Source organism: Sebastes fasciatus, chromosome 9, assembly GCF_043250625.1.
Source record: "Sebastes fasciatus isolate fSebFas1 chromosome 9, fSebFas1.pri, whole genome shotgun sequence".
NCBI classification, from domain to species: domain Eukaryota; kingdom Metazoa; phylum Chordata; class Actinopteri; order Perciformes; family Sebastidae; genus Sebastes; species Sebastes fasciatus.
This window is the reverse complement of record NC_133803.1, coordinates 2,558,107-2,584,161: the sequence shown is the minus strand read 5'-3', so window position 1 is coordinate 2,584,161 and position 26,055 is coordinate 2,558,107. Positions and strand designations below refer to the sequence as shown.

General features: G+C 39.1%; 2 protein-coding genes across 3 annotated transcripts in view; one reads left to right on the top strand and one right to left on the bottom strand.

The window, feature by feature from the left end:
• Positions 1 to 26,055, bottom strand: part of LOC141773450 (cytochrome P450 3A30-like) — a 302,943-nt gene that overhangs the window by 44,269 nt on the left and 232,619 nt on the right. The window lies entirely within an intron of this gene.
• On the top strand, positions 6,508 to 13,574 carry prorsd1 (prolyl-tRNA synthetase domain containing 1). 2 transcript variants are annotated; one of them, XR_012595116.1, is made up of 5 exons: positions 6,508 to 6,652; positions 8,858 to 8,983; positions 9,067 to 9,156; positions 10,870 to 12,631; positions 12,681 to 13,574. XR_012595116.1 is itself a non-coding variant. In XM_074645339.1 (4 exons), exons 1-4 carry the CDS (start codon positions 6,572 to 6,574, stop codon positions 11,080 to 11,082), a joined length of 510 nt encoding a protein of 169 aa, XP_074501440.1. In that variant the 5' UTR covers positions 6,508 to 6,571; the 3' UTR covers positions 11,083 to 13,574. The 2 variants fall into 2 exon arrangements, 1 of the variants encoding a protein (XP_074501440.1); XM_074645339.1 differs by having other exon boundaries at positions 10,870 to 13,574.

Sequence of the window (26,055 nt, the reverse complement as noted above, 5' to 3'; positions counted from 1 at the left end):
CACTGTGTCTGCCACCAGAAATGGCAGGTCCCTACAGCGGGTAGCGGTCAGTGCGCCACAGAGTATTCAATTTGAGACGAACCTACCCCGTTGAAATTTACGCACTACTCAAGTAAGTACAGAGTGCACACAGTGCACTACATTGAAGTGTACTTCAGGAAGTACGTGGATTGGAACACACTCTATATTTCAGCTGCTTGGCAGTAATGTTAGCTGACCAGACGAAGGTCTCTCCATGAATCAATGCTTATCCTAGTGTTGGCTTTTCCTGCCTCAGCCTCCCGACCGCGGCCGGAGGGAACAGGGGAGACACCAGAGTTTTAGACGATTACGTTTCTCTCTGCGGAGCCCCGTCACTTCACAAGACACGGGAAACCTCTGTTGGTCTGGAGGAGCTGCAGCAGTTATTTCTGCAGAAACGGTTGCAGAAATTTCAGGTTGCCTTCACACACGGGGGGATTGACAGGAAACGATGCAGCATTTTTGTAGTTGGATCTGATTGATATCAGGCTCACTGTTTACTGTTCACACTCACACTGCCGTATCAAGTTACTACTAATACTAACACAACATTTCCCACCGCTGCTGCTGCTGCTGCTGCTTCACATGAAAAGACTTCAACTGGGTTTTATTGTGAAGCAGTCAGGAAACACAATGTGTTAGTCATTGAGGTCAGTCCTGCTGTAGTATGTAATAATTACTGACTGACTTCCTATTAAAAACAACGTGCTGTTTGGCTGCACTGTAAACCAGTAGTGGATGAAGTATTTAGACATTTCACTTAAGAATAAGTATATGGAGGACAACAAGAGACACGGAAATAGTAATAAAGCATTTAATTGATTAACAACTCATTGTACAATAAAAAATAGGCATTAATACATTTGTTTACACATTATTTATTAATCTATGAATAAATGGACTACATTACAAAGTAATTCATTATTTGACAATTTAATGGGCAATAAAAAGAAGAATTATAAAAAGAATTTTATAAATGAAATATTAATTCGCCAATAAATAGTTCAAATTAAAAAGGGATTAACAAAAACACCATAAAACACTCAATGAGTTCATCATTTAAAAATACATGAATTAATTCATAAATAAATAATGGAATTTAAAAATCTATTTGAAAATGCAGTTTAAAGAGAGAAATAAATAACTGGATCCACAAATTGAATTAAGAATACAGGATGCATGCTCAACTTTTATAGTCATTTTTTAAATACTACAAAAAAGGAATTGATTCAAATTCATTTCAGCAGCCAACAGCTGAGAGTCTGAAGCCCTCTGATTGGATACATCTTACAGCAATGCAATCTGGGACTTGTAGTGGTCAAAAGTTGTTATCAACACAGTTTTTTTACACTTTTTACTTTTGACCAATAATACAGAACATTTCCAGCTTAGTGTCTCATAGTTTGTGCTGCTGATTAAATCAGGACTACTCTATATCCGACATGTGAACAGGACTCATACTGTCTGATACCATCTTCATCTATTATTATTATTATTATTATCATTTGAACTGTTGGCCTCAGCAGTGTTTAATGCAGCTTCGACCCAAATCTCACACCGTTTTGTAATGTTCATTTGCTAAGAGAGCGACGGGTTCAGCTGCAGTGCTGACCTGGTGTTCTGTTTTAAACTGGGTCATTGTGGTGAACTAATGCTTCATCCATTACGGCTGACAACGTTTCACAACACACATCGTTCAGGTGAAAGTGGGACGCTGACAACGTGTCCTTCATCTTTACATCATTGTACACACATCAGTGTTTCATTACTCACATAAAGACTCAGAAATAGAGTGCTACAGGAATGAGTCCTAAAATCTGGAAATGAGTTAGCATTTTAGCACTGAGAGTTCCCTCGTCTGGAAGCCAACGGGTTTTTAGTTAGATGGATGAAGAGATTTTACACATATAAATCATTGCGGGTTGGTGTCCCATGCGCGCTCGCGTGTGGCTACGCTGTTCAGACTCAGACTCCAACACAAACTACAGTGAAGCACCAAAACCTCTTGGTTGTATCTAGTGAAGCCCGTCTGTTAAACAGTGTTAGCCGTGGTCGGAGGACACGGGGGAGACCCGGTCTCCAGGAAAAGCCAACACTAGGATCAGCATTGATTCATGGAGAGATTTTCTGATTCTTACAAACAGTCCCTTTAATGTTTTGTTCTACGATATAAAATATGTAAGTTAATATCCCACTCTTGAATTTTGAAGCCTTTATGTGTCTTAAAAAGGCGGTTGCTAAGAAGTGGCTAAATGAGACTACTAAACACCATCACGCCTACAGAAATACATCACCCCCGGAGCAACCTATGGCCTCTGGGGTTCAATATAATGAATGAAAAGAGGCTGTGTGGGTGTCTGTGTGGGAAAACCAGCAGATATTTAGGTTTAATGTGTCATTTTATATTTATTTTATCAATTTATTATTATTTATGATTATTTTAATTCAGGTTTTCATTGGTCTTTATACCACGAAAAAAATCTTTTAAACTAATGTTGTAAATCACGACTTGAGATATATTAACCTGCAGGTAAACACAGAAGGATGCACTATTGGTAAACTATATATTATCCCAAATAAGAAAAATATTTTTCTTCCAGCAATGGAATTTCAGCTGATATTTACGTCTGATATAAATAGATTTTTTTTTAAATATCTTCGGTTCTTCTCTGACTGGATGAGCATCATAAATATGAAAATGTCAAAGGAAACAAACTCTCCTTAAACCTTTATTTAGATTCCTGTCATTTCTTTGCATTTAAAGCTTCAGAAGGCAACAACTTTTTGGCATCATTGGGCAAAAATCCCATAATAACCTTTCAGCATATTGTAATTCAAGTGTTCTGAGAGAAAACTAGACTTCTGCACCTCCTCATGGCTCTGTTTTCAGGCTTTAGAACATCTAGCCCGTGACGGGAGACTTTGACCAATCACAGGTCATTTCAGAGAGAGAGAGAGAGAGCGTTCCTATTGGCTGTTCATTCAACGGAGGCAGCTGTCAATCACTCACAAACTTCAATCAAACGGTTAAACTAGGCAGCACTGATCAAATATGAATCAATGTTCTGTTACTGTAATGCTTCTCAGAAACATAGTGTACTGTTTAGCTGTAAAATGAGAAAGTTTGCTCCTGCTGGTGGGCGGTGCTTGGTATTTCCTCAACTGATCTCAACATGGCTGCCGGGTCACAAACTTTCTCATTTTACAGCTAAACCGTGCACTACAAGATGATTCTGAAAACATTTCAGGAGAGAAATAGTCATTACAGTAACAGAATATTGATTCATATTTGATCAGCGCTGCCTAGTTTGACCGTTTGGTCGGAGTTTGCGAGTGACAGATGCTCAGAGACGACAAGGCTCCAGCTTGGCTCTCAGTTGTTTTCCTCCGGTCTGAGAAAGAGGCACATGATTTTTTTTCAGATTACCTGTCTCATGCACTATTGTCAGGATATAGTGACCGTTTTATAAAAATATTTTTTTTTTAATTATATTTGCTCCAATCTGCCAGCTGCAGCTTTGAGTAAAAGTAGGTTCCAAAAGAAGTAGAAAGCAGAAGTGTAAAGTAGCATTAAATGGAAATACTCAAGTAAAGTACAAGTACCTCAAAATTGTACTTCAGTACAGTTGGCTACTTGAGTACATGTTATATCCCACCACTTCGGGTCAGTTTCGGTTATATTTTAAATTTTTTAATGCGGTTAATTATGTGATTAATTATTCAATTGTATTTTAAAGGGGACACATCCTGCTCATTTTGAGGTTCATGCTTGTATTTTGGGTTTCTACTAAAACATGTTTACAAGCTTTAATGTTAAAAAAAACCACATTATTTTCCTCATACTGTGAGCTGATGTCATTCACATACACTGCAACAGGAAATAAACTGGGACACATTTAGAATGTTTACATTTAAAACTGTGAAATGGTCTAAATATTGTAGATTTGTGACATCACAAATGGACAGAAATCCTAACAGCTTGTTTCAAATGCACAGTTTCTGAATACGGGTTGTGTGTATTTCTCTATGGATCGAGTGTTTTGATACTTTCACAGTATTTATAAATCACTCCAACCTGCTTTATAATATAAAAGAGATGAAAATTGCACTTTTTACAATATGGGACCTTTAAAGTTTGGACTGACACAAACATTATTAGGAGTTTCTATTAAATTAACTTGTTGGGCTCATGTTTTATGATCATTTGCTCTTATCCTTTCTTATATAATTGATAAGTATTTTAGTTCCATTTTGATGTTACGTCTTTCTTCATTTATTAGTGTGTTTGAAACTCGGAGGAACAGTATAAGTCCAGAAGATGGCAGCAATGCAGCAGTAAAGCAATCAGCTGCTGTTAACCTCAGTGAAGAAGAAGAGTTCTACGTGCAATAGATGCTCTAGTTAGAGTAACTAATGAGGTAGAAAAGACACTCAAAATGAAAGAGGTGATGACAATAGTATATTTTGATATAGAAAAAGCATATGATTCTATGTGGAGGGAAAGGCTGCTTATCAAGATAGGTAAAATGGGTATTGGAGGGAGGTTGTATAATTGGGTAATGGACTTTATAACAGACAGGAAATTTAAAGTCAAGGTTGGAACAGAAGTATCTAAGGACTACAATATAGAAAATGGTATCCCCCAGGGGAGTGCAATCAGCCCGGTGTTGTTTAACATAATGATAAATGACATATTTGAAAATTTAGATGGATGCATCAAATCAGCGATATATGCAGATGATGGGGCAATATGGATGAGGGGAGGAAATGTGCCATATGTGATGGAAAATATAAGGAAAGCAATAGGGAAAGTGGAGAAATGGTCATATAAGTGGGGATTCAAAATGTCAACAAATAAATCATGTTATATGATATTTACAAAAAAGAGAAACATTAATACTGAGAATTTAACATTATATGGTCAGTTGATGGAGAGGGTGAATGAATACAAATATCTGGTTAGACAGTAAATATACATGGCATGTTCATATAAAACATCTGGAAACAAAATGCAAAAAAGTAATAAATTTACTACGAGCTGTGGCTGGATGTAACTGGGGGGCAGATAAACAGTCATTGATTGACATATATAGGGCGATCATGAGATCAACAATAGATTATGGTTATATAGTATATGGAGCAGCAGCAAAGACATCATTACAAAAAGTGGATAGAGTACAGTACAGAGCATTACGGTTATGTATTGGAGCTATTAAGACAACACCAATTAATGCAGTATTAATTGAAGCAGGAGAGACTACACTTGAATTAAGAAGAGAGAAATTAGCTCTAGCATACTGGGTCAGGTTAAAAGGAAGCGGAGAAGAAAATCCTACAAAGGTAACATTACAAAACTGTTGGGAATACTCTAAATTTCAAGGATATGGATTTGGATGAACAATGGAAGAAAAAGTAAGGACATATGGATTAGAGGCCTTAGAGTTCACCAGGTCGACACCAATAAGCAGCGTACCCCCTGGCTTAAGTGTGTACCTAAGGAACAGCTATAATAATTATCTCAAAATATATACAGATGGATCCAAAAATAAACAGGAGTGTGTGGGAGTTGGTATATATATTCCAGAATTTAAAATATCTATTTCCAAAAGAATTTCAAACCAGGTATCAGTGTACACAGCAGAAATAGTGGCAATCATTATTACAATGCAGTGGGTTGATGAGGTCAGACCTGACAGAGTGGTGATATGCACAGATTCAAAAGCTGTTTTGGAAAGTATACATTCAACAAAAGCTTTAAGGCAAGATCTAATCATTGAATTGTACTATAGCTTGCTAAGACTACACAGAGGGGGTATAGATGTATTATTCTGTTGGGTTCCAGCACACGAGGGGGTGAAAGGAAATGAGTTTGCAGATAAACTAGCAAAAAGTGCACTGCAAAAAGACATTACAGTACCAGTTTTACTTGGGAAAGGAGAAGGAAAAGCTGTGATTAAAAGGAAAGGAGTGGAGATATGGCAGAAAAGATGGGAGGAGGACCAGAAAGGAAGGAGATATTTCAAAATACAAAAGTCGGTCATAACAAAGAAATATAAAGAAAGGAACAGAAGGGAAGAAATCATCATAACAAGACTGGATCACACAGGTCTTAATGGCACTTTGGCTTTAATGGGGAAAAGGAACAGTGACAAGTGTGGGGATTGTGGTGTTAAAGAAAATGTGGAGCATATTCTAATTCAGTGTAAAAAGTATGAGGCAGAAAGAAAAAGACTACAGGACCAAGTCAGAGAGGAGGGACGGGACTGGGATCTGATGGGGATACTGGGAACAGAGGGTGAGGGGGTTGAAGGCACCAGGAAGGCATTATTAATGTTCTTAAGAGACACAGGATTGGTGGATAGAATTTAAGAGTAGGAGTAAAGAGCAAATTACATGATGTTACACACTCTTGTACAGTAGGTGGCGGTATGCACCTTAAAGTTGGTTGCGATCCGCCAGAAACCGAGAGAAGAAGAAGAAGAAGAAGAAGAAGACATCCAGTTCACTTCTGTCTTCTCTTCATTGATTTTTAAAAACACATTTATTGAAGATGTCAGAAGATCTGCGGTCCGAGCTGGAGAAATACCTGCAGACGTTAAACATCCAGACGACCTGCGTGGAGCACCCGCCGGTAAAAACCAACAGCAGCATCTGTTCCTCAGCTATAGATCAGCTATCAGCTATAGATCAGCTATAGATCAGCTAACTGAGTCCAGACCCGTCAGAGATCATTAGATTAGACTGTTGTAAAGCACAATAACATTTAGGATATACGTCCCTGAAGCTGGGAGAGGAATACAATGCTGGAATATTCGACACTGTCCTTTCTAACGAGAACAAAAACAATCATTGAATCCCATTAGAATACTATATATTTTTAAGTTTCTTTACTTACTCTAAAGTCTTTAAATACCTTAAAACATATTTGGAGACGCTGCATGAATCGTTAGAATTCACACCTCTGTTCGGCGTTTTCCAATCCCCTGAATGCACTTACTGTAATAGAGTTTTAGCTTTGGGAATTGGCGTGTCTTCCCTACAACATGACATGTTAATGGACACGTGGACGCATTAAAAAGTTATCATTTGAAGTAAAGGAGAGTTGCATTGCCTGTTTCTTGTATGCCGAATTTATCATCAGATCAATTGAAGCCGAAATGCTGTAAATATTTGTTCTTCCAGTCATGTATTGGTGAGGAATGATCAAAGCAATCTAAAAAGTGATATTATTTGAACGGAGTCTTGGATGACAGTCTCCAAACTTTGAAACTTTACCTCTCAGCGTATACCGACGATTTTATTCTGAAATTCAAACGTTATTTATTCGCGAACTTCCACAACTTTGTTTTTAAAATGCACACTTATATTTTTATTTAACTTTTATTAGATGGATTTTAGCAACATACTCCACATATTTCTGCCTGAATATTGATTTTAATAGATTCCCTCTAATGGAAAAGAGTTTTTGTGCAATCCTGAATTTGAGGTTTTGAGAAGTAGAAAATGATTTCCAGATCCATGTCTACAGATTGTATAACCTGTCTGACAGTTTTCTGTTGCAAGAACCTACTGTGACCTGCAGGGGGCGCAGACAGCTCGTTAATGCCTGGTGCACCTTCACATGTATTCATCCAGCTTCATACTGAGCTCCTCCACACAGCTACTTTATTGGTCCTGCAGTATGATCTCAGTTTCTTAGTAAAAACATCTGCTCTGGGCTAAATGATGAATCACACCTGATCATAAATTGGAGGCATGTGGCTAATTATTTATTATTATTAACGCCCCCTAAGCACAGGTATTGTGCCATGCAAATACTCAGGCACATGCCCAAGAATTGGAGAGAAGGCTGTAAGAACTCCAGCAGTAGTGAAATTGAGGAACTGTTAAATAAACTTGAACAAAGTAATAATAATAATAATAATAACAACAACAACAATAATAATAAGAAGAACTTTATTTGTATAGCACCTTTCATGCAAGAAAATGAAGCACAACATGCTTTACAATAAGGGAAAATAGACAGAATGAACATAAAAACAGGGATAGAATGCCATGAGTAATGTAAGATAAGATGGAAAATAAAACACACTTGATAGAATGAGCAGGTCTGTCATTTGATTAAAATGTTTAATCACGATTAATCGCATGATTGTCCATAGTTAATCGTGATTAATCACAAATTTATCACACATTTTTTATCTGTTCAAAATGTACCTTAAAGGGAGATTTCTCAAATATTTAATACTCTACTACTCTAATACTCTACTAATACTATACTAGGTACTGCATTTAACATAAAAAATATGCTCAAATCATAACATGGCAAACTGTAAAACAACAGTTTATTTGACTATAACTTGCCCCAAACTGCATGTGATTATCATAAAGTGGGCATGCCTGTAAAGGGGAGACTCGTGGGTACCCATTTACATGTAACTATCTTGAGGTCAGAGGTCAAGGGATCCCTTTTTAAAGTTGCCGTGCAAGTTTTTCCTCACCAAAATTTAGCATAATTTGGTAGCAGTGCAACAAGCCAGTATGACATGGTTGGTACCGATGGATTCCTTAGGTTTTCTAGTTTTCTTATTTCATATGATACTAGTATTTTCATTTTATTCATTAACTTTGAAACTGACCCCGTTACAACCTAAAAATCGCAATTTGCGTTAATGCGTTAAAGAAATTAGTGGCGTAGAAAACATTGGTGAATCCCAGAAAGCAATGGGTACTAACAAAATAAAAACCAATTGTGGATGCGAAGAGGAAATATGTTCTTGTGTCGCTTCTTGCATGAGGCCCAATATATATAAAATGTATCTCGTCCCCCCTGCAGGTGTTCACGGTGGAGGAGATGATGCCTCACCTGCAGGAGGTGAGCGGGGCCGTCACTAAGAACCTCTTCCTGAAGGACAAGAAGAAGAAAGGCCTGTGGCTGGTGTCGGCCCGCCACGACCGCCAGGTCAGCTCACCTCTCTGCCCTCTGATGTTTACTCTGCTGCGTCCTGAATGCATCGTCCCATAATCCTCTCTGTTCCTCCGCAGGTGAACCTCAACGACCTCGCCAAGAAGCTGGGCGTCGGCAGCGGCAACCTGCGCTTCGCGGACGAGGCGGCCATGTTGGAGAAACTCAAGGTGAGAAACGGTTAAAATGTTCAGTTTATAGAAACATCAAAACAAATCAGCTCATAGTCCCCTCAGGGTCAAATAAGACTAATTACTACACGGCTTTGTTGAATACTTGATTCTGATTGGTCAGTCACGGCGTTCTACGGTCTGTTATTTCTCTATAGCAGACCGTTGCTATGTATAACAGACCGTTGCTATGGGCACAGTTCTGATGTCGGACAAATGATTGATATCTTCAGTAAGTAGCTGTGTAATAAGCGGGATAATGTACAGCTAGCGGGTCATTGTTGTGAAAGAATCCCCTTCAGGGCGATGAGAGAGAGACGCGGCATCGCCCCGTTGGGGTTTCTTTCACAACAATGACCGGCTCGCTGTACATTATCCCTGACATAATCATCCCTAAACATCGGGGTGCCCCAGTAGCTCAACTGGCAGAGTGGGCACCTCATGCCATCCTTACCGCAGCGGCCCAGGGTTTAAATCTAACCTGCGGCCCTTATCACTGTCACTATCAATAAAGGCAAAAGCCCATAAAATAATCTTAAAGGTCCCATATCGTGCTCATTTTCAGGTTCATACTTGTATTTTGTGTTTCTAATAGAACATGTTTACATGCTGTCATGTTCAAAAAACACATTATTTTCCTCATACTGTCTGCCTGAATATACCTGTATTTACCCTCTGTCTGAACCGCTCTGTTTTAGTGCACTTCAATGGAATTGCGTTGCTAGGCAACAGTTTGGGTCCATGTTTACTTCCTGTCAGCTGATGTTATTAACATACACTACAACAGGAAATAAACTGGCACACAATTAGAATGTTTACGTTTAAAACTGTGTAATGGTCTAAATATTGTATATTTGTGACATCAGAAATCCTGACGGCTTATTTCAAACACACAATTTCTGAATACGGACTGTGTGTGTTTCTCCGTATATTGAGCGTTTTGATAGTTTAACAGTATTTATTAAGCACTTAAACCTGCTTTATAATGTAAAAGACCTGAAAATCTCGCTTTTTACAATATGGGGCCTTTAAAACAAGGACTAAAAATACATTTAAATTGAATAGCAATGAAAATATTTCTGTCAGCCCTAACAGAAAGTTAACGCGATAATAATGCCATAATAATCCCAGCCATTATCTGTAAGTGAGGCGGCAGTGCTAACCGCTGCATCACCGTGCCGTCTTCTGTTCTTTTCCACTGAATTTAAAAAGAGTAAGTTCAGATTTCATGATAAATGCATACAATGTCTCTTCTTTATCTTGAATCTCTATCTTCTGTTTCTTTTGTGAAGCACTTTGTGATGTTCTGCTCTTAAAAGATGCGCTATAAATAAAGTCACTTCCTTACTTCTCAGACATTTATTTGTGAAACATCAGGGAACTACTGCCTCAGGTTCAAAGAAAATCTCCACCGTAATGATTTACATGCTCAAATTTGACACATTTTCTATAGAAATGAATAGAGAGTTTGAATCTGTTTAAACAAATCAGAGAGATGTGTTTAATTTCCACCTGGTGGCAGCGTCTTCCAATTCATTTGTAAACTTTAGTCAGCCGCGACAGCTGGTACCACCATCAAGAATATTGTCCACTTATTTCATGAACCAGTACAAACTGGTCTGGTTTCCCAGTCACTGGTTAGGACACATTTCTTTGCAGTGTGTTCTGATTTCTACTTTTTTTAGTTTTTTTCCTCCGCCCTTCTCCTCTCAGGTGGGTCAGGGCTGTGCGACGGCTCTGGCTCTGCTCTTCGATAAGGACCAGAGTGTGAGGTTCGTCCTGGACCGGGACCTGGTGGAGGGAGGCCACGAGCTGGTCTATTTCCACCCCATGACCAACGCCGCCACCGTGGGGCTCCGACCGGACGACCTGCTGCGCTTCCTCAAAGAGACGGGACACGAACCCGTCCTAGAGAGCTTCGAGTAGGACGGGACGGGAACCTGGACCTGAACCGTGGTTAAGAACTGGACCCCGGTCAACCGGCCGAGGCAGATGGCCGCCCACCCAGAGCCTGGTTCTGCCCCCGAGGTTTCCACCCGTTAAAGGGGAGTGCCAGTGCATGCTCATGGGGGATCTTAGAGTACAGTCTAGACCTGCTCTATGTGAAAAGCATCTCGAGATAACTTCTGTTATGATTTGACGCTATATAAAAATAAACTGAATTGAATTGTTATTGACCCGAGCAGCCTGCAGGGATTAAACTGGGACATGAAAATAACCCGCAGAGCCGAATATGAATTTATTCTGCTTCAAAGATTAAAAAAACAAAACAAAACAATTACAATACAATATCAACTTTTCACTACATGATTACTGTGGCCAAAGGAATTCACAATAACGGTATTATCGCGATATCTATACACAATTTGAAAAGAAAAAAATAATAATACTATCGGTCAAATTAATCTTTAACTTTGTTTATTGTGAGTTTTGCCTCTTTTTTGTGCAAATGAATTACACTCGAAATATGAGTGTAGGGAGGTGGAGGGAGAGTCTGTGACCATAACTATAAAATGATTTTAGAGGCGCTGGGTTATTGACACCAGGGGTTCTCAAACTTTTTGTGGCCAGGGACCCCTTAAAGGGGAGAAACTTTTCCAAGGACCCCCTCTTAATCGTAACACCGATTAAGCATAATGCTTACTACAATTTAGAGATGCCATTGGAACTTCTTGTATTCTGTAACTTTTCAACCTAAATCCTCCAGACCTGTTTGATAGTGATAAAAAAATATTTTTATTCCTTTTTTCCAAACATAGCATAACAAACATAACAATTCATAACACCGGTGCCATAATACAAAAAAATATATCTAACATTTAACATTTAATATGTACATACATATATCTACACACACACACATATCATGGCTTCCCACTCCCACACAGAGACAGGTCCAGCCTTCTTCCCACCCCTAGAGGTAAAGTTACCGAAAAAAATAACATCAAAATCATTTTTAAAATAATTGAATTAGTTAGTTAGAATTAAAAGTAATAAGTACTACAGTAATATAGTTCATGGTGGTAAGATAGAAACCTTTATGAAACATTTATTTAATAAATTAATTTATTAAATAAATGTAGAAAAAAAGAAAGCAGCACATAGAAGATACTAATTAATAATTAAGTAAATACATAGAAAAGGTTAGGTTAAGAAGATTCTATATAAGTGATCCATGGATCCCATATCCTATAGAAAAGCTGTAGGCTACCTCTTATAGCACAGGTTATTTTTTCCAAGGGAGCACATGAATTGACCTCATTAATCCACTGAGTAATATTAGGGGGAAACAGAAACACATTTCAATATGAATCCTGTTAACACCTCTTTGTTTTGTCCTGATATTCAGAGTGCTTTGTAATCAGATGTCGCTTTAGCTCGGTCTCCTTCGTGGCTTCATTCACTAGCACCTGAAGACACATGACACATTTTGGTGTCCCGTCGCTGTTGCTCCACATTACCTAACTAACCCAGGGTTAGTTAGGTAATGTGGAGCAAATATGAGGACAGGGTATTAGGGTTAGTAACCCTAATACCCTGTCCTCATATTTTCTCAATTTAGCTAGTTTGGGCTTAACGTCACTCACGATATGGATGGACTTGATTATTTCTCCATGCTCGCCAGCTAGCTAGCTGGCTAATAAGCTAAGCAGCAGCTGGAACGGTTCGTTGCGCCCTGAGTGAAGTGACTGATTCATGACGTGATGTGTCACAATCACATCAGAGTTTCTATTGGCCCAAAGCTAACATGGGAGTAATGGACACAATATGCTGGTTTTATGGTCCCCATCTGTAGATATGTACTTTTTAATGATACAGCACAATTTAATAATTTCTTTTTAATGATATCACTGTTATCATCAACGGTCATTTAAAACAGAAAGGGAACATTTTTACAGCTCTGCCAGAACTCTTTATTTTTATAGAATTCTCAAAAAGTGAAGATTGATTTTGATATTGATTTGGCTATTAGTTGAAGATTTATTTTGGTTGTAAAACAGAACATCGTGTTCTGATTTCTTAATCGTCTCCCATTTTCCATGTTTATGTCTCTCTGTTTCTTTGTGAAGCTCAAATCTGTTTGATAAAGGAGCAGGCTGTGTGGTTTGACATGTTTTATCTCAGTAAATATCAACTGAATACACCGTCTGTCCCTGATGATCATTTTCAAATCAGCCATCAGCCTTTTTATGAAAATCAACTTCCATAGACTGGAAACGTGCCAAAATACATGTTGAATCACATTTATCTGCTGATGTAGTTGAGAGCAGGAACTCTTGTTGATAATGTGTCATAACTCATGTTGATATTCCATATTGTGGCTGCAATGAACGCTAAAAGGAATCTACTCTCTTGCAAATATATATACTGTATATTCTTATCAGGTCAATTAATTAAAAATATTTAATCGCAATTAATTGCATGATTGTCCATAGTTAATCTCGATTAATCGCAAATTAATCACACATTTTGTTTATCTGTTCAAAATGTACCCTGAAGGGAGATTTGTCAAGTATTAACAGGTAATAAAACAACTGAATCATGCTTTATAGATCAGTTATGAACCATTTGTAACAACTTCTGGGAAGACAGGTTATGAACAATCCCCAGTTTGACCTCTGACTTTCTGGTAAACGGTTTCAGAACATCTAGAACAAAATATATTTATTAAGAACTCATTCAAATGCACAACTAGTGGTGAAAGATGACATATACGTTTCATATACATTTATGACGTCATCATATTTATCCTTTATTAAAGACTTAATAACATTTATAACTGCCGACTTTATTTTAATTGCCCTTTATCAATGATTTTATAACATTTTATTCTTTATTAATAACTTAATATTAATAACTGCAGACTTTTGATTACTCTTCATTAATGACTTAATTATATGTATAACTGCAGACTTAATGGTTTATTAAAAGGGAGAAACCTTTGATAACTAATGATTTTTCATAATCTGGCAACCAGTTCTCCTTGATGCCTCATAGTAAGTGGTTTATTAACCATTAATAAAGCCATTAGTTACAGCTCATAAATGCTTTATTAGAAAATGTATTTGTATTGATCACAGGTTCTCATCATACCTCTGTTCTTGAAGGAGGGTGAAATACATCTTAGAAACGATGCATTCACTGACTCTGTGACCCGGCTTCAGACTGAGCTGTGAACCTTAAGGGTGTTACGGCAGAGTAACAAAGAAAAGTACAGAGCAGGAATAACAGGAAGTTGTGTGGAAAGTGAAGGGAGAGACTGAAATCCTGTCAAATCACTGCAAGCAACCCGCTTTATTACAGTAGCTTAGTGTCTTAAAGGTGTTTTTTCTCGATTATAGACAAGCTTCGTTGTAAAATAAATATCAGTGTTTATAAAAAAAAATAAAAATAAAAATGATAGATTTGTTTGTTTGTTTTTACCTCCTTCTCAGTCATAACGCGGTCACATCTCAATAACGTTACACAAACATGAAACACAGTCTATCTTTCTGTGTGATTGATTAACCTACCGAGGATGACATCGCCAACATGGAACGTTAAATAGCCAAATTAATGTACATCCATAAATCTGCTTGGAAATCAGAAAAAAAAGACACTTCAGAACTTGCCTGAGAATAATCACATTTTTAAACTTTCTTCAGTATCAAAGTCATCCAGTCACACTTGTCTGTACATCCATGGCTACACTGCAAAGAGAAACTATTGATAGCTAATTCGGCATACTTTAAATAGCATTCATTTGCCAAAAAGTACACAGTTAGTTAACATTAACTTACAATGGGGTCTTGCTCTCCTGAAAAATGCATTGAGGACTGGATTAAAATAACCAGGACAGGCAATGTTAACGTTACGTTTAAATCACCCCACCTCACAGACAGAAAGAAATCCCATCCAAATGGAGGATTGTTAACTTTATCTCAAATCTAAAGCTCTGTGAGCTGATGCTAATGCTAATGCTAATGTGCTGTTACGTGAGCTAACTTGGCCATAATCACACATTTCAGAATTAAAAACAGCATACAAAGCAATTAAATACGTTATCTATGACCGGTATCATTTTACTAGGCAGCTGTACAAATAAAGCATACTTTGACAACAAAGTTTAGCGTTAGCACTTCCCTTGTTTGTATCCTAAGTGTCCTCACAATGAGAAGTGCTCCACTCAGAGGGAACGATCAGCAACTGCGACTCAGCCATTATGGATTTGAACTGTTGAGGAAAAAGGCGCGTTCCGTGTGCAGATCCGCCCGGTGTCAGCATTGAGTCCGCTGTTTGACAGTGCCCTCTCTGTAGGCGGGTCAGATGATAACTTTTTAACGCGTCCACGTGTCCATTAACAATGTAATGTTGTAGAGAAGACACGCCAATGCCCAAAGCTAAAACTCTACTACAGTAAGTGGGCTAACTAACGTTAGCTCCTCTATTTCCATGCATTCTACACAGATCCTCGACTGGTAAGGATGCTGAGTTTCTTGAGCCTCTTTAGCCTCCGTCTTTTAGCATTATATCAAGTAATGCTACGTAGCCCTCATGAAGCCCTTATTTTACAGGCTATTCGTTTTAAAACCAATCAGCAATGAACCTTTAAACATTAGCTGGAGACGTTTTCCACCAGTTTTCAACCAACTCGCAAAGTTTTAGCATTAGCATTATCTTATACTAGCTAATGCTAAAACTTTGTGAGTCAGCATTAGCTTACAATAGCTCGCTACAGCTAACATTTGCTAGCAATGGTCGTCAGTCACGTCAAATGAATGATTGTCAGTTAGAAATGAGAAGCTGCCTTTCAGTGTAGAAATAATACTCAGTCCTGCATTCAAAATGTTACTTAAAGGTCCCATATTGTAAAAAGTGAGATTTTCATGTCTTTTATATTATAAAGCAGGTTTAAGTGCTATATAAAAATTGTGAAAGTATCAAAGCGCTCAATATACGGAGAAATACACACAGCACGTATTCAGATATTGTGCGTTTGAAACAAGCCGTCAGGACTTCTGTCCATTTGTGATGTCACAAATATACAATATATAGATCATTACACGGTTTTAAACATAAACATTCTAAATGTGTCCCAGTTTATTTCCTGTTGCAGTGTATGTGAATAACATCAGCTGACAGGAAGTAAACATGGACCCAAACTGTTGCCTAGCAAAGCAATTCAGTTGCAATTCCATTGAAATGCACTAAAACGGAGCGTTTCAGACAGAGGGTAAATACAGGTATATTCAGACAGACAGTATGAGGAAAATAAAGTTTTTTTAACATTACAGCATGTAAACATGTTCTAGTAGAAATACAAAATACAAGTATGAACCTGAAAATGAGCACAATATGGGACCTTTAAGTAAAAGAACAAGCACTCATTAGCATAAAAATATAGGCCTAACCTTATTTAAAGTACCAAAAGAGTGGCCCATAATAATCATGTAAAGTTATATTATATTATAATTATTGATGCATTAATATGTAGGCCTACATCGCTTTAATATTACAACTGGCTCATTTGAATTACTTTATATACTTTATTTGCTGGTAGCTTGTGAGTTTTCCCCCAAAAATCAATAAAGTTCTATTTCAATCGATAATAATACATCATCATTTATTTGTTGATTATACTTTGTATTATTAATCTGAATGACTGACGTTGCCTCTGAATTGAAGTGGACTAGAAGTATAAAGTAAGGTTTACAACAGTTTGCATTAGCATAACATCTCTACTGTAATGAAAGAGAGATAAAAGGTAATAAATCAGTGAAAAATTATTTAAAAAAAAAATACAAGTATAAATAAAATGAAAATATATTTGACAAATATGAGACAAAAAATAAAATGTCTCCTTTGGTGTCTCAATCACACACACGCACGTGCGTCAGTAAATGCCATGGCAACAGCAGTCAGGTCAGGTATACAAGGGCTTCAAAGCATTCTGATTTCTCACTTTGCATTTGGCCTTTGGCCCTTTGGAGTTGAAAACCTTTTGTAAAGAAAAGTCTTTGAGTTTGAAATCACTGAGAGAAACTTCTGGAATGCGGATCTTGTTGGAGAACTGTTCCCGCTGTTCCCACCTCATCTCCTGTTGGCCTTCCCGCTCGCGCTCCTTTTTTCTTCCTGCGCAACGAGAGGAACGCCCTGAAGAAGGTTGACCGTCAGTCTGTCAGAGGTCAGAGGAGTCAGCACCCTCCCTTTCAGGCCTCGGGTCCTCCACTAACCGGAGCAGGGAAGAGGACTACAGGTACGGCTTCATGAGATACTGGCAGTGCCCGCCTGATGACAGCGACTCAGATTCAGACTGAGCGCTGTTTGCTGCAGGATTGTACAACCTTTGCCTCTGGCAGGACCGATAAAGCCCCATGCAGCCTTCCCACACATCTGGGGGGGTTGGCCAGAAGTTGCATATTGAAGTGAGTACTCCACCGCCCCTCCACCGCAACCCCCCCCGACACCAGCCGCTTCACTGACGCGGACCGGCCCCGTCCCGACCAGCACAAAGGACGCTGTTTTTATCTGCTTCTTCTTCTGTGCCGGCGGGTTTGGGAAGCTCCTCACACACACAGGAAGCTGTCAGCACCTCGTTGCATCTGAGCTCACAAATCCAGAAAGAGACGGACCGTTCAGGCTGAATGAGAAATTCCTAAATGTTTTTAATTTGTCACATAGAGTACAGTATGTTTATCACCTCAATAGCATAATGATTGTAAATATTTATTTTTTATATTAGAAACAATATCATAATCTTTCTCGTATACAATATTCATAAATCTGACAATGTAGGACATTTTAAATACCATAAATATGGTGCAAATTATGATTTAGTGTTTCAGATTTTCATTTGACTCAAAGGCATTACTGTTATTACTGTCAAGTATTGCATATAATACTCATATGTATAGATAAATCTCATATTACATGTTGATATAAATACAATTGGGAACGCAGCAGATTACGACCTGCAGCATACAGTGTAATTCATCTTCATATTAAATCATAATTAATTGTATTGTTTTTGTACTGACTGTGTAGCAGTATAGTACGTACTGATACAACAATGTGGGAACTTGAGCCTGTTTATTTACCTTCGCAATGATGTCCAACTTGTAAGGATCATGCATTTGTGGGATGAGCAGCACAGCTGATTATGTGGGTAGGGCCCAAGAAAAATTTGCCAAAATGCTCTGCCAATGGTAAACAGTGTATTCTCATAAGGCTATCAGGAAGCCTGCAATGACTGCCCTTCATCGTCAGGCCCATTTGCGCTGGTGTCGACAACACAGACAATGGAACCTGAACATGTGGGGGAATGTCATGTTCAGTGATGAGTCCAGGTTCTGTCTGCCAAAGTTGGATGGCAGGGTCAAATTATGGAGACGACGCGGAGAACGCTATGCTGATTGTTGCACCGATGGAGTAACAGCTTTTGGTGGTCGGCATATCCCTCACTGGCAAAACAAGGCTTGTCATCATTGAAGGCCATCTCAATGCAGTGAGATATCGGGATGAGATTCTGCAGCCAGTGGCGATCCCATATCTCCACAATCTGGGACCTAACTTCGTCCTCCAAGATGACAACGCTCGCCCCCACAGAGCCAGGGTTATCACAGACTACCTCCACAATGTGGGAGTAGAGAGAATGGAACGGCCTGCCAAGAGTCCACACCTCAACCCAATTCAACACTTGTGGGATCAGCTTGGGCGTGCTGTACGTGTTAGAGTGACCAACACAACCACACTGGCTGACCTGCAACCAATTCTGTTTGAGGAATGGAACGCCATCCCACAGCAACGTGTGACCAGGTTGGTGACCAGCATGAGGAGGAGGTGCCAGGCTGTTGTGGCTGCGTATGGATCTTCCACCCGCTACTGAGGCTCCTGACATATTGTATTAAATGACTAAAGTGTAAAATTGCCAATATGTCTTGTTTGTTCCTTGTTACTGATAGAGAGTTCAATCATCCAATCCACCAGACAATTCAAAACAAGAGTCAATACCAACAGGAGAATACACTGTTTACCATTGACGGAGCATTTTGGCAAATTTTTCTTGGGCGCTACCCACATTATCAGCTGTGCTGCTCATCCCACAAATGCATGATCCTTACAAGTTGGACATCATTGTGAAGGTAAATAAACAGGCTTTCCAACGATGTAAAATACAATGACCATTAGCATTGTAACAACAGAGAAATAATCCATCAAACACAAGTTTCCCAACTTTGTTTTTCCAGTTTATATTAGAGGTGGAACTGTTCACAAAATTCACGGTTGGGTTCATATCACGGTTTTGGGGTCACGGTTTTCGGTTCGTTCGGTACATTTATGTTACAGGGAGGAGGTCATATTCTGATTTCAACATGCTTTTCATTTCTTTGGCAAAAATAAGTTAACAAATGTTTGCATTAACAAAAGTATGGCTTACATAAGGAACATAAACACTTCTTCATTGTCAAATCTTAATTGAAAGAATAGGTCCTCTACAGTCATTAATGCAAACAAAAAATGCAGCTTTGTTATTTTCATATAAATATGATATAATTATAGACTAAGGCCATCAACATTAATTGAAGCATAAGCTCAACCAGAACCATCCCTAATATATATATAAATATATATATTCAATTAATGCTGCTTTCATGTGACACTATTATAATTTGTTAATGTTGGGGGAAAAAAATGAAAATGATGCACATTTTGACGATATATATCAGGCTATAATTTTAGTATAGTATAGTATAGTATAGTATAGTTTAGTAATCAAATATGTGGCAGCCCCTAATTTGCATAATGAGGCAGAAATGCATAAAGAAAAGAATACATAAATAAATACATTTGGGGAAATAAATAAGGGGTGAAATGCAAAGTGGAAATCCTGCATAAATATATAAATAACTAAATACACACATTTAAATATAAAATGAATAAAAACATAAATGGAAATTTTCACAAGGGAAAGTATCAAGGGCATAAAGTAAAAAACAAAAAAAGACCAACATAGTTAAAAAATGTTTTTCCATATTTTGTCAAGACCCAAATTGAACACTGTAAGCGGACTAGTTGATTACTATTTAAGCAAATTATTTTACCAGCATTTGTATAGGAATGATTCTTTCCCAAGCTCTTTGATCCATAAGCGGTTGCTATAACGTTGGGTAACTGGACGCAACCATCACTAATGCTAAGATGTTAACGTAGCTCCTCAGTGATTGAAGCTGTTGTTTTTCTCATTTTGACAATCTAACCAGTGAAAACACATTAGTTCAGGTTGTAAGGACTACGGCTGTTGGTAGTTGTTGTTAGTTCAGGTTGTAAGGACTACGGCTGTTGGTAGTTGTTGTTAGTTCAGGTTGTAAGGACTACGGCTGTTGGTAGTTGTTGTTAGTTCAGGTTGTAAGGACTACGGCTGTTGGTAGTTGTTGTTAGTTCAGGTTGTAAGGACTACGGCTGTTGGTAGTTGTTGTTAGTTCAGGTTGTAAGGACTACGGCTGTTGGTAGTTGTTGTTAGTTCAGGTTGTAAGGACTACGGCTGTTGGTAGTTGTTGTTAGTTCAGGTTGTAAGGACTACGGCTGTTGGTAGTTGTTGTCGGTTTTGTTTAAACATACCGAAAATCCAAGATGGCGACGGCAGAATTGCCAAACTCGAGGCACAGCAGTTCACAAACCAATGGTTGACGTCACGGTGACTAAGTCCACTTCTTACATTCTATAGTCTGGGCCCAAAGTGCGACACCATTCTTGTGCTTTTATTGTGAAAGTCGCAGCGGACGTGCTCGGTGTTCGTTGATGACAGCTTGCTCGTGCTCCTTCAGTCCTCAGTCAGCCGGTCCTCAGAGAGTCTGAAGGTAAGCAGCTGCTCACTGAAGGTGACGCACTTCTAATGTCTATCTGACCGCACCTGCTGCGCATTTACTGTTTGTGTGTATGTGTGCGTGCGTGTTGCTCCCCGCGTGCACGGTGACGCTGCACGTGCACGTCACATCCATGTATCTTCCTGCTGCTGTGAAACTGCTGCTGCTGGTGTAGAAAGCTGCAGGCAGGCAGGCAGGGTTCTCTCTGCAGATGTTTCACTGTGCGCGTGTGTGTGCGCGTGTGGTCCCAGTGTTTGCTGTCAGGATGCTGCTGTTTGTTGTTGTTTTCTGTTTCTGACTAAATGACTTCAGCTCAAAGTGCTAGCATTTTAAAGGAGCCTTCTGCTGTTTCTAAAAGTTTTGGCCTCTCCACTGCTCTTAAAGGACATGGCATCTAAAGTGGCATTTAGGGGATCTATTTGCACAGATTGAATATAATATTAATAACTATGTTTTCTTTAGTGTATAATCACCGAATAAGAATAAGAATCGTTGTGTTTTTACGTTGCCTTAGAATGAGACGTTTCTATCTACATAGGGAGCGGGTCGTCTCCACGGAGTCCACCATGTTGCACCACCATTTTACTACAGTAGCCCAGAATGGACAAACCAAACTGTTAACTCTTCCTGCTTGGGCCGTGTCGATAGCGTGCCGTCGCCGCCGCTCACACTCTCTTTCTTCACCACTCACTTCCAACGAAAACACACACTATGAAGGGCCTGTCCCCTGTGATAAATACAATAGGGTTGACCTTGTTAAGAGCTCTTCTTGTCTTTAAACGTTAGTTAACTGGCCACAGTAGGGCGGATGTGGCTCAGTGGGTAGAGTGGTCGTCCTTTAGTGTCCTTGAACGAGACACTCAACCACAAGTTGCTCCCTTTTTTCTTAACCGATAACCGACCCTCGTTAACAGATTATTAACCGTTAACCAACCGGATTTGTGCCTCTCATGCAGCGGTGTACCAGCTGCAGGAGCACAACAGATGTTGGTTGACGGGAGTCTCCAGTTCAGCTTCCGGGAGCGTTAACTTAGCAGCTACGATGCTGCGTGTAGTGTCGCGGACATGCAGCCACTTTCCCAGTAAAAGTCTCCACCGCACATTTAGTTTAGTTTAGCAGGTTGTCAGCTGTGTGTCTGCCCGGCGTAACTTTAGTGAGTGTCCAACAGTGTGTGTGTTTGTGCTACGTTAGCAGCTCTAGCATTGCCGGAGGCTTCGTGTTCGCCGCCGCACACGTAGTCTGAGTAACTTTAGTGAGTTTCCAACAGACCGTGTGTGTGTGTGTTGGTGGTGAGTGTGAGGTTGTTGGTGGTGTTCTAGCTGTGAACATAGGTGTAGCAGTGTGTGGACAGTTTATTAGTCAGTGAATAAATGCTACAAAACTACAACTCCTCCACTCCGCTCAAGCGAGCTAGAGACCGGAGCCGACTTCCTGTATCCTGCAACTCCGGCTCTGCCTCTTAAGGTGGGCTGTTAAGGTGGACCAGCTTTTCTCCTTAAAGAGACGAGCCGCTCCTCTGAGCCGCTCAGCTTTTGAGTTAATTATTAATATTTCTTTTAACCGTTTTAACCGATAGCGTTAATTGGTTAAAATGCTTAATATCGGTTAGCAGTTAAAGGGTTAATTATGGACATCCCTAGTCTATATATATATATGTATACTGTATATACAGACGTAGGCAAAATTGTTGGTACTCTTCCGTTAAAGAAAGAAAACCCCACAATGGTCACTGAAATAACTTGAAACTGACAAAAGTAATAATAAATAAAAATTTACTGAAAATTAACTAATGAAAATCAGCTGTTGCTTTTGAATTGTGGTTCAACAGAATCATTTAAAAAAACAAACTGATGAAACTGGCCTAGACAAAAATGATGGTAGCCCTAGAAAAGATTGAAAATAATTTGACCATAGGGACATATTAAACTAAGGTGTGTCCTGTAATTAGCATCACAGGTGTCTTCAAACTTGTAATCAGTCAGTCTGCCTATTTAAAGGGTGAAAAGTAGTCACTGTGCTGTTTGGTGTCATGGTGTGTACCACACTGAACATGGACCACAGAAAGCTATGGAGAGAGTTGTCTCAGGAGATGAGAAAGAAAATTATTGACAAGCATGTTAAAGGTAAAGGCTATAGGACCATCTCCAAGCAGCTTGACGTTCCTGTGACTACAGCTGCACATATTATTCAGAAGTTTAAGGTCCACGGGACTGTAGCCAACCTCCCTGGACGTGGCCGCAAGAGGAAAATTGATGACAAATTGAAGAGACGGATAATACGAATGGTAACCAAAGAGCCCAGAACAACTTCCAAAGAGATTAGAGGTGAATTCCAAGGTCAAGGTACATCAGTGTCAGATCGCACCATCCGTCACTGTTTGAGCCAAAGTGGACTTAATGGAAGACGACCGAGGAGGACACCACTGTTGAAAGCAAATCATAAAAAAGCGAGACTGGAATATGCCAAAATGCATATTGACAAGCCACAAAGCTTCTGGGAGAATGTCCTTTGGACAGATGAGACAAAACTGGAGCTTTTTGGCAAGTCAAATCAGCTCTATGTTTACAGACGCAAAAATGAAGCATACAAAGAAAAGAACACTGTACCTACAGTGAAACATGGAGGAGGCTCGGTTATGTTCTGGGGCTGCTTTGCTGCATCTGGCACAGGGTGTCTTGAATCTGTGCCGGGTACAATGAAATCTCAAGACTATCAAGGCATTCTGGAGTGAAATGTGCTGCCCAGTGTCAGAAAGCTTGGTCTCCGTCGCAGGTCATGGGTCCTCCAACAGGATAATGACCCAAAACACACAGCTAAAAACACCCAAGAATGGCTAAGAACAAAACATTGGATTATTCTGAAGTGGCCTTCTATGAGCCCTGATCTAAATCCTATTGAACATCTGTGGAAGGAGCTGAAACATGCAGTCTGGAGAAGGCACCCTTCAAACCTGAGACAGCTAGAGCAGTTTGCTCAAGAGGAGTGGGCCAACATACCTGTCGACAGGTGCAGAAGTCTCATTGAGAGTTACAGAAATCGCTTGTTTGCAGTGATTGCCTCAAAAGGTTGTGCAACTAAATATTAAGTTAAGAGTACCATCATTTTTGTCCAGGCCAGTTTCATTAGTTTGTTTTTTAAAATGATTCTGTTGAACCAAAATTCAAAAGCAATGTCTCATTTTCATTAGTTAATTTTCAATACATTTTTATTTATTATTACTTTTCTCAGTTTCAAGTTATTTCAGTGACCTTTGTGGGTTTTTCTTTCTTTAACGGAAGAGTACCAACAATTTTGCCTACGTCTGTATATATATATATATACATATATATATATATATATATACTGTATATGGCACATGTAGTGGTGAGTTGATGACATCCAGGAAGTTGTTTCCTAAAAGACTAAATTAAATCTAATAATAAAGTGTAACACAGATGGTTGTTACAGGTCTGTGACCTGTGTCACTGGAGGACAATTTAAAGTTATTGAATTTGAAGATGTTTAAATATCAGCAGCTTCAGAACAAAAATACTCATAAACACAAACTCTCTCTCTCTCTCCCTGTGTGTGTGTGTGAAACTCTCTCTCTCTCTTTCTCTCTCTCTCTCTCTCTCTCTGTGTGTGTGTGTGTGTGTGTGTGTGTGTGTGTGTGTGAAACTCTCGCTCTCTCTCTGCATTCTTAATGAGAGTGTGTATTGTTGAATTGTTGTTTAAAATTAGCAAATGAATAAAACGTTACATACTGACACTCCGTTCCCACGCTGAGTGTCTGTGTGTGTGTGTGTGTGTTGTTGTTTTACAAAGACATTTTGTTGGGAAAGATCCTGTGTGGGAAAATGTCTACATTAGCTGCCACTGTGCCACTGAGCAAGTCAACTGTAAACCTGATATTTTATACTTGATAATATTATAATATTGAGCTGAGTTAAGTGAAACAATGAGAGAGACACATCAAATGTCACATGTTCCGCACAGCAGCCTGCAGAGCTGGGTCTCATACCAGCGAGTCAGCAAGTCTGGTATATATATGTAAACAAGAATCATAAATATGAAATAGAAATTTGCAATAAATATATGTAAAATGCATCTGCTTTAAAAAGTAAAGAGCTCTCCAGTGTTAAAAATTAAGAAGAAAGTATAAAAGCTTAAGTAGGCAAGATTGGAGCAAATATGATTAAAAAAAGTTATTTTTATAAAACGGTCGCTATATTGTGACAGTAGGACATGAAACAGGTAATCTGAAAAACCTCATGTTCCTCATGTGTCCTCCGGTGTCCTCCGGTGTCCTCCGGTGCTCCTAACGGCATCTGCAAGATTTCACAGACCGGAGGAAAACAACCAATCAGAGCTGAGCTGAGGTCTGCTGTCCAGCTGCCGTCTATGAGAGCCGGCTGTCAATCACTCGTGAACTCCGACGAAACGGTCAAACTAGGCAGCGCTGATCAAATATGAATCAATATTCTGTTACTGTAATGCCTATTTCTCTCCTCAAATGTTTTCAGAATCATCTTGTAGTGTACTGTTTAGCTGTAAAATGAGCCGCCATGTTGAGATCTGCTGAGAAAATACCAAGCACCGCTCACATGACCGGAGCACAGCCAATAGGAATGCTCTCTCTCTGAAATGACCTGTGATTGGTCAAAGTCTCCCGTCACGGGCTAGATGTTCTAAAGCCTGAAAACAGAGCCATGAAGAGGAGCAGAAGTCTAGTTTTCTCTCAGAACACTTGAATTACAATATGCTGAAATATTATTATGGAATTTTTGCCCAATGATGCCAAAAAGTTGTTGCCTACTGAAGCTTTAACTAAACATGCAAGTGTTCACGGTATGACGAAAATGTGAAATGTTCGTAAATAATCAGTATAATACTTTCACTCTTAATACTACTTTGGACAGATGCAAAACCAGAAAAGTACACAATTTTACAAACCGTGTGTAAATGTTATCAAGAAAATATACTTAAAGGCAGGGTGGGCGAACTTGAGAGACCAGCAAGAGTACACTAAGTTTTTAAAAATGATCCAGCCGAACAACCGAGCCCAGTGTTGCCAAC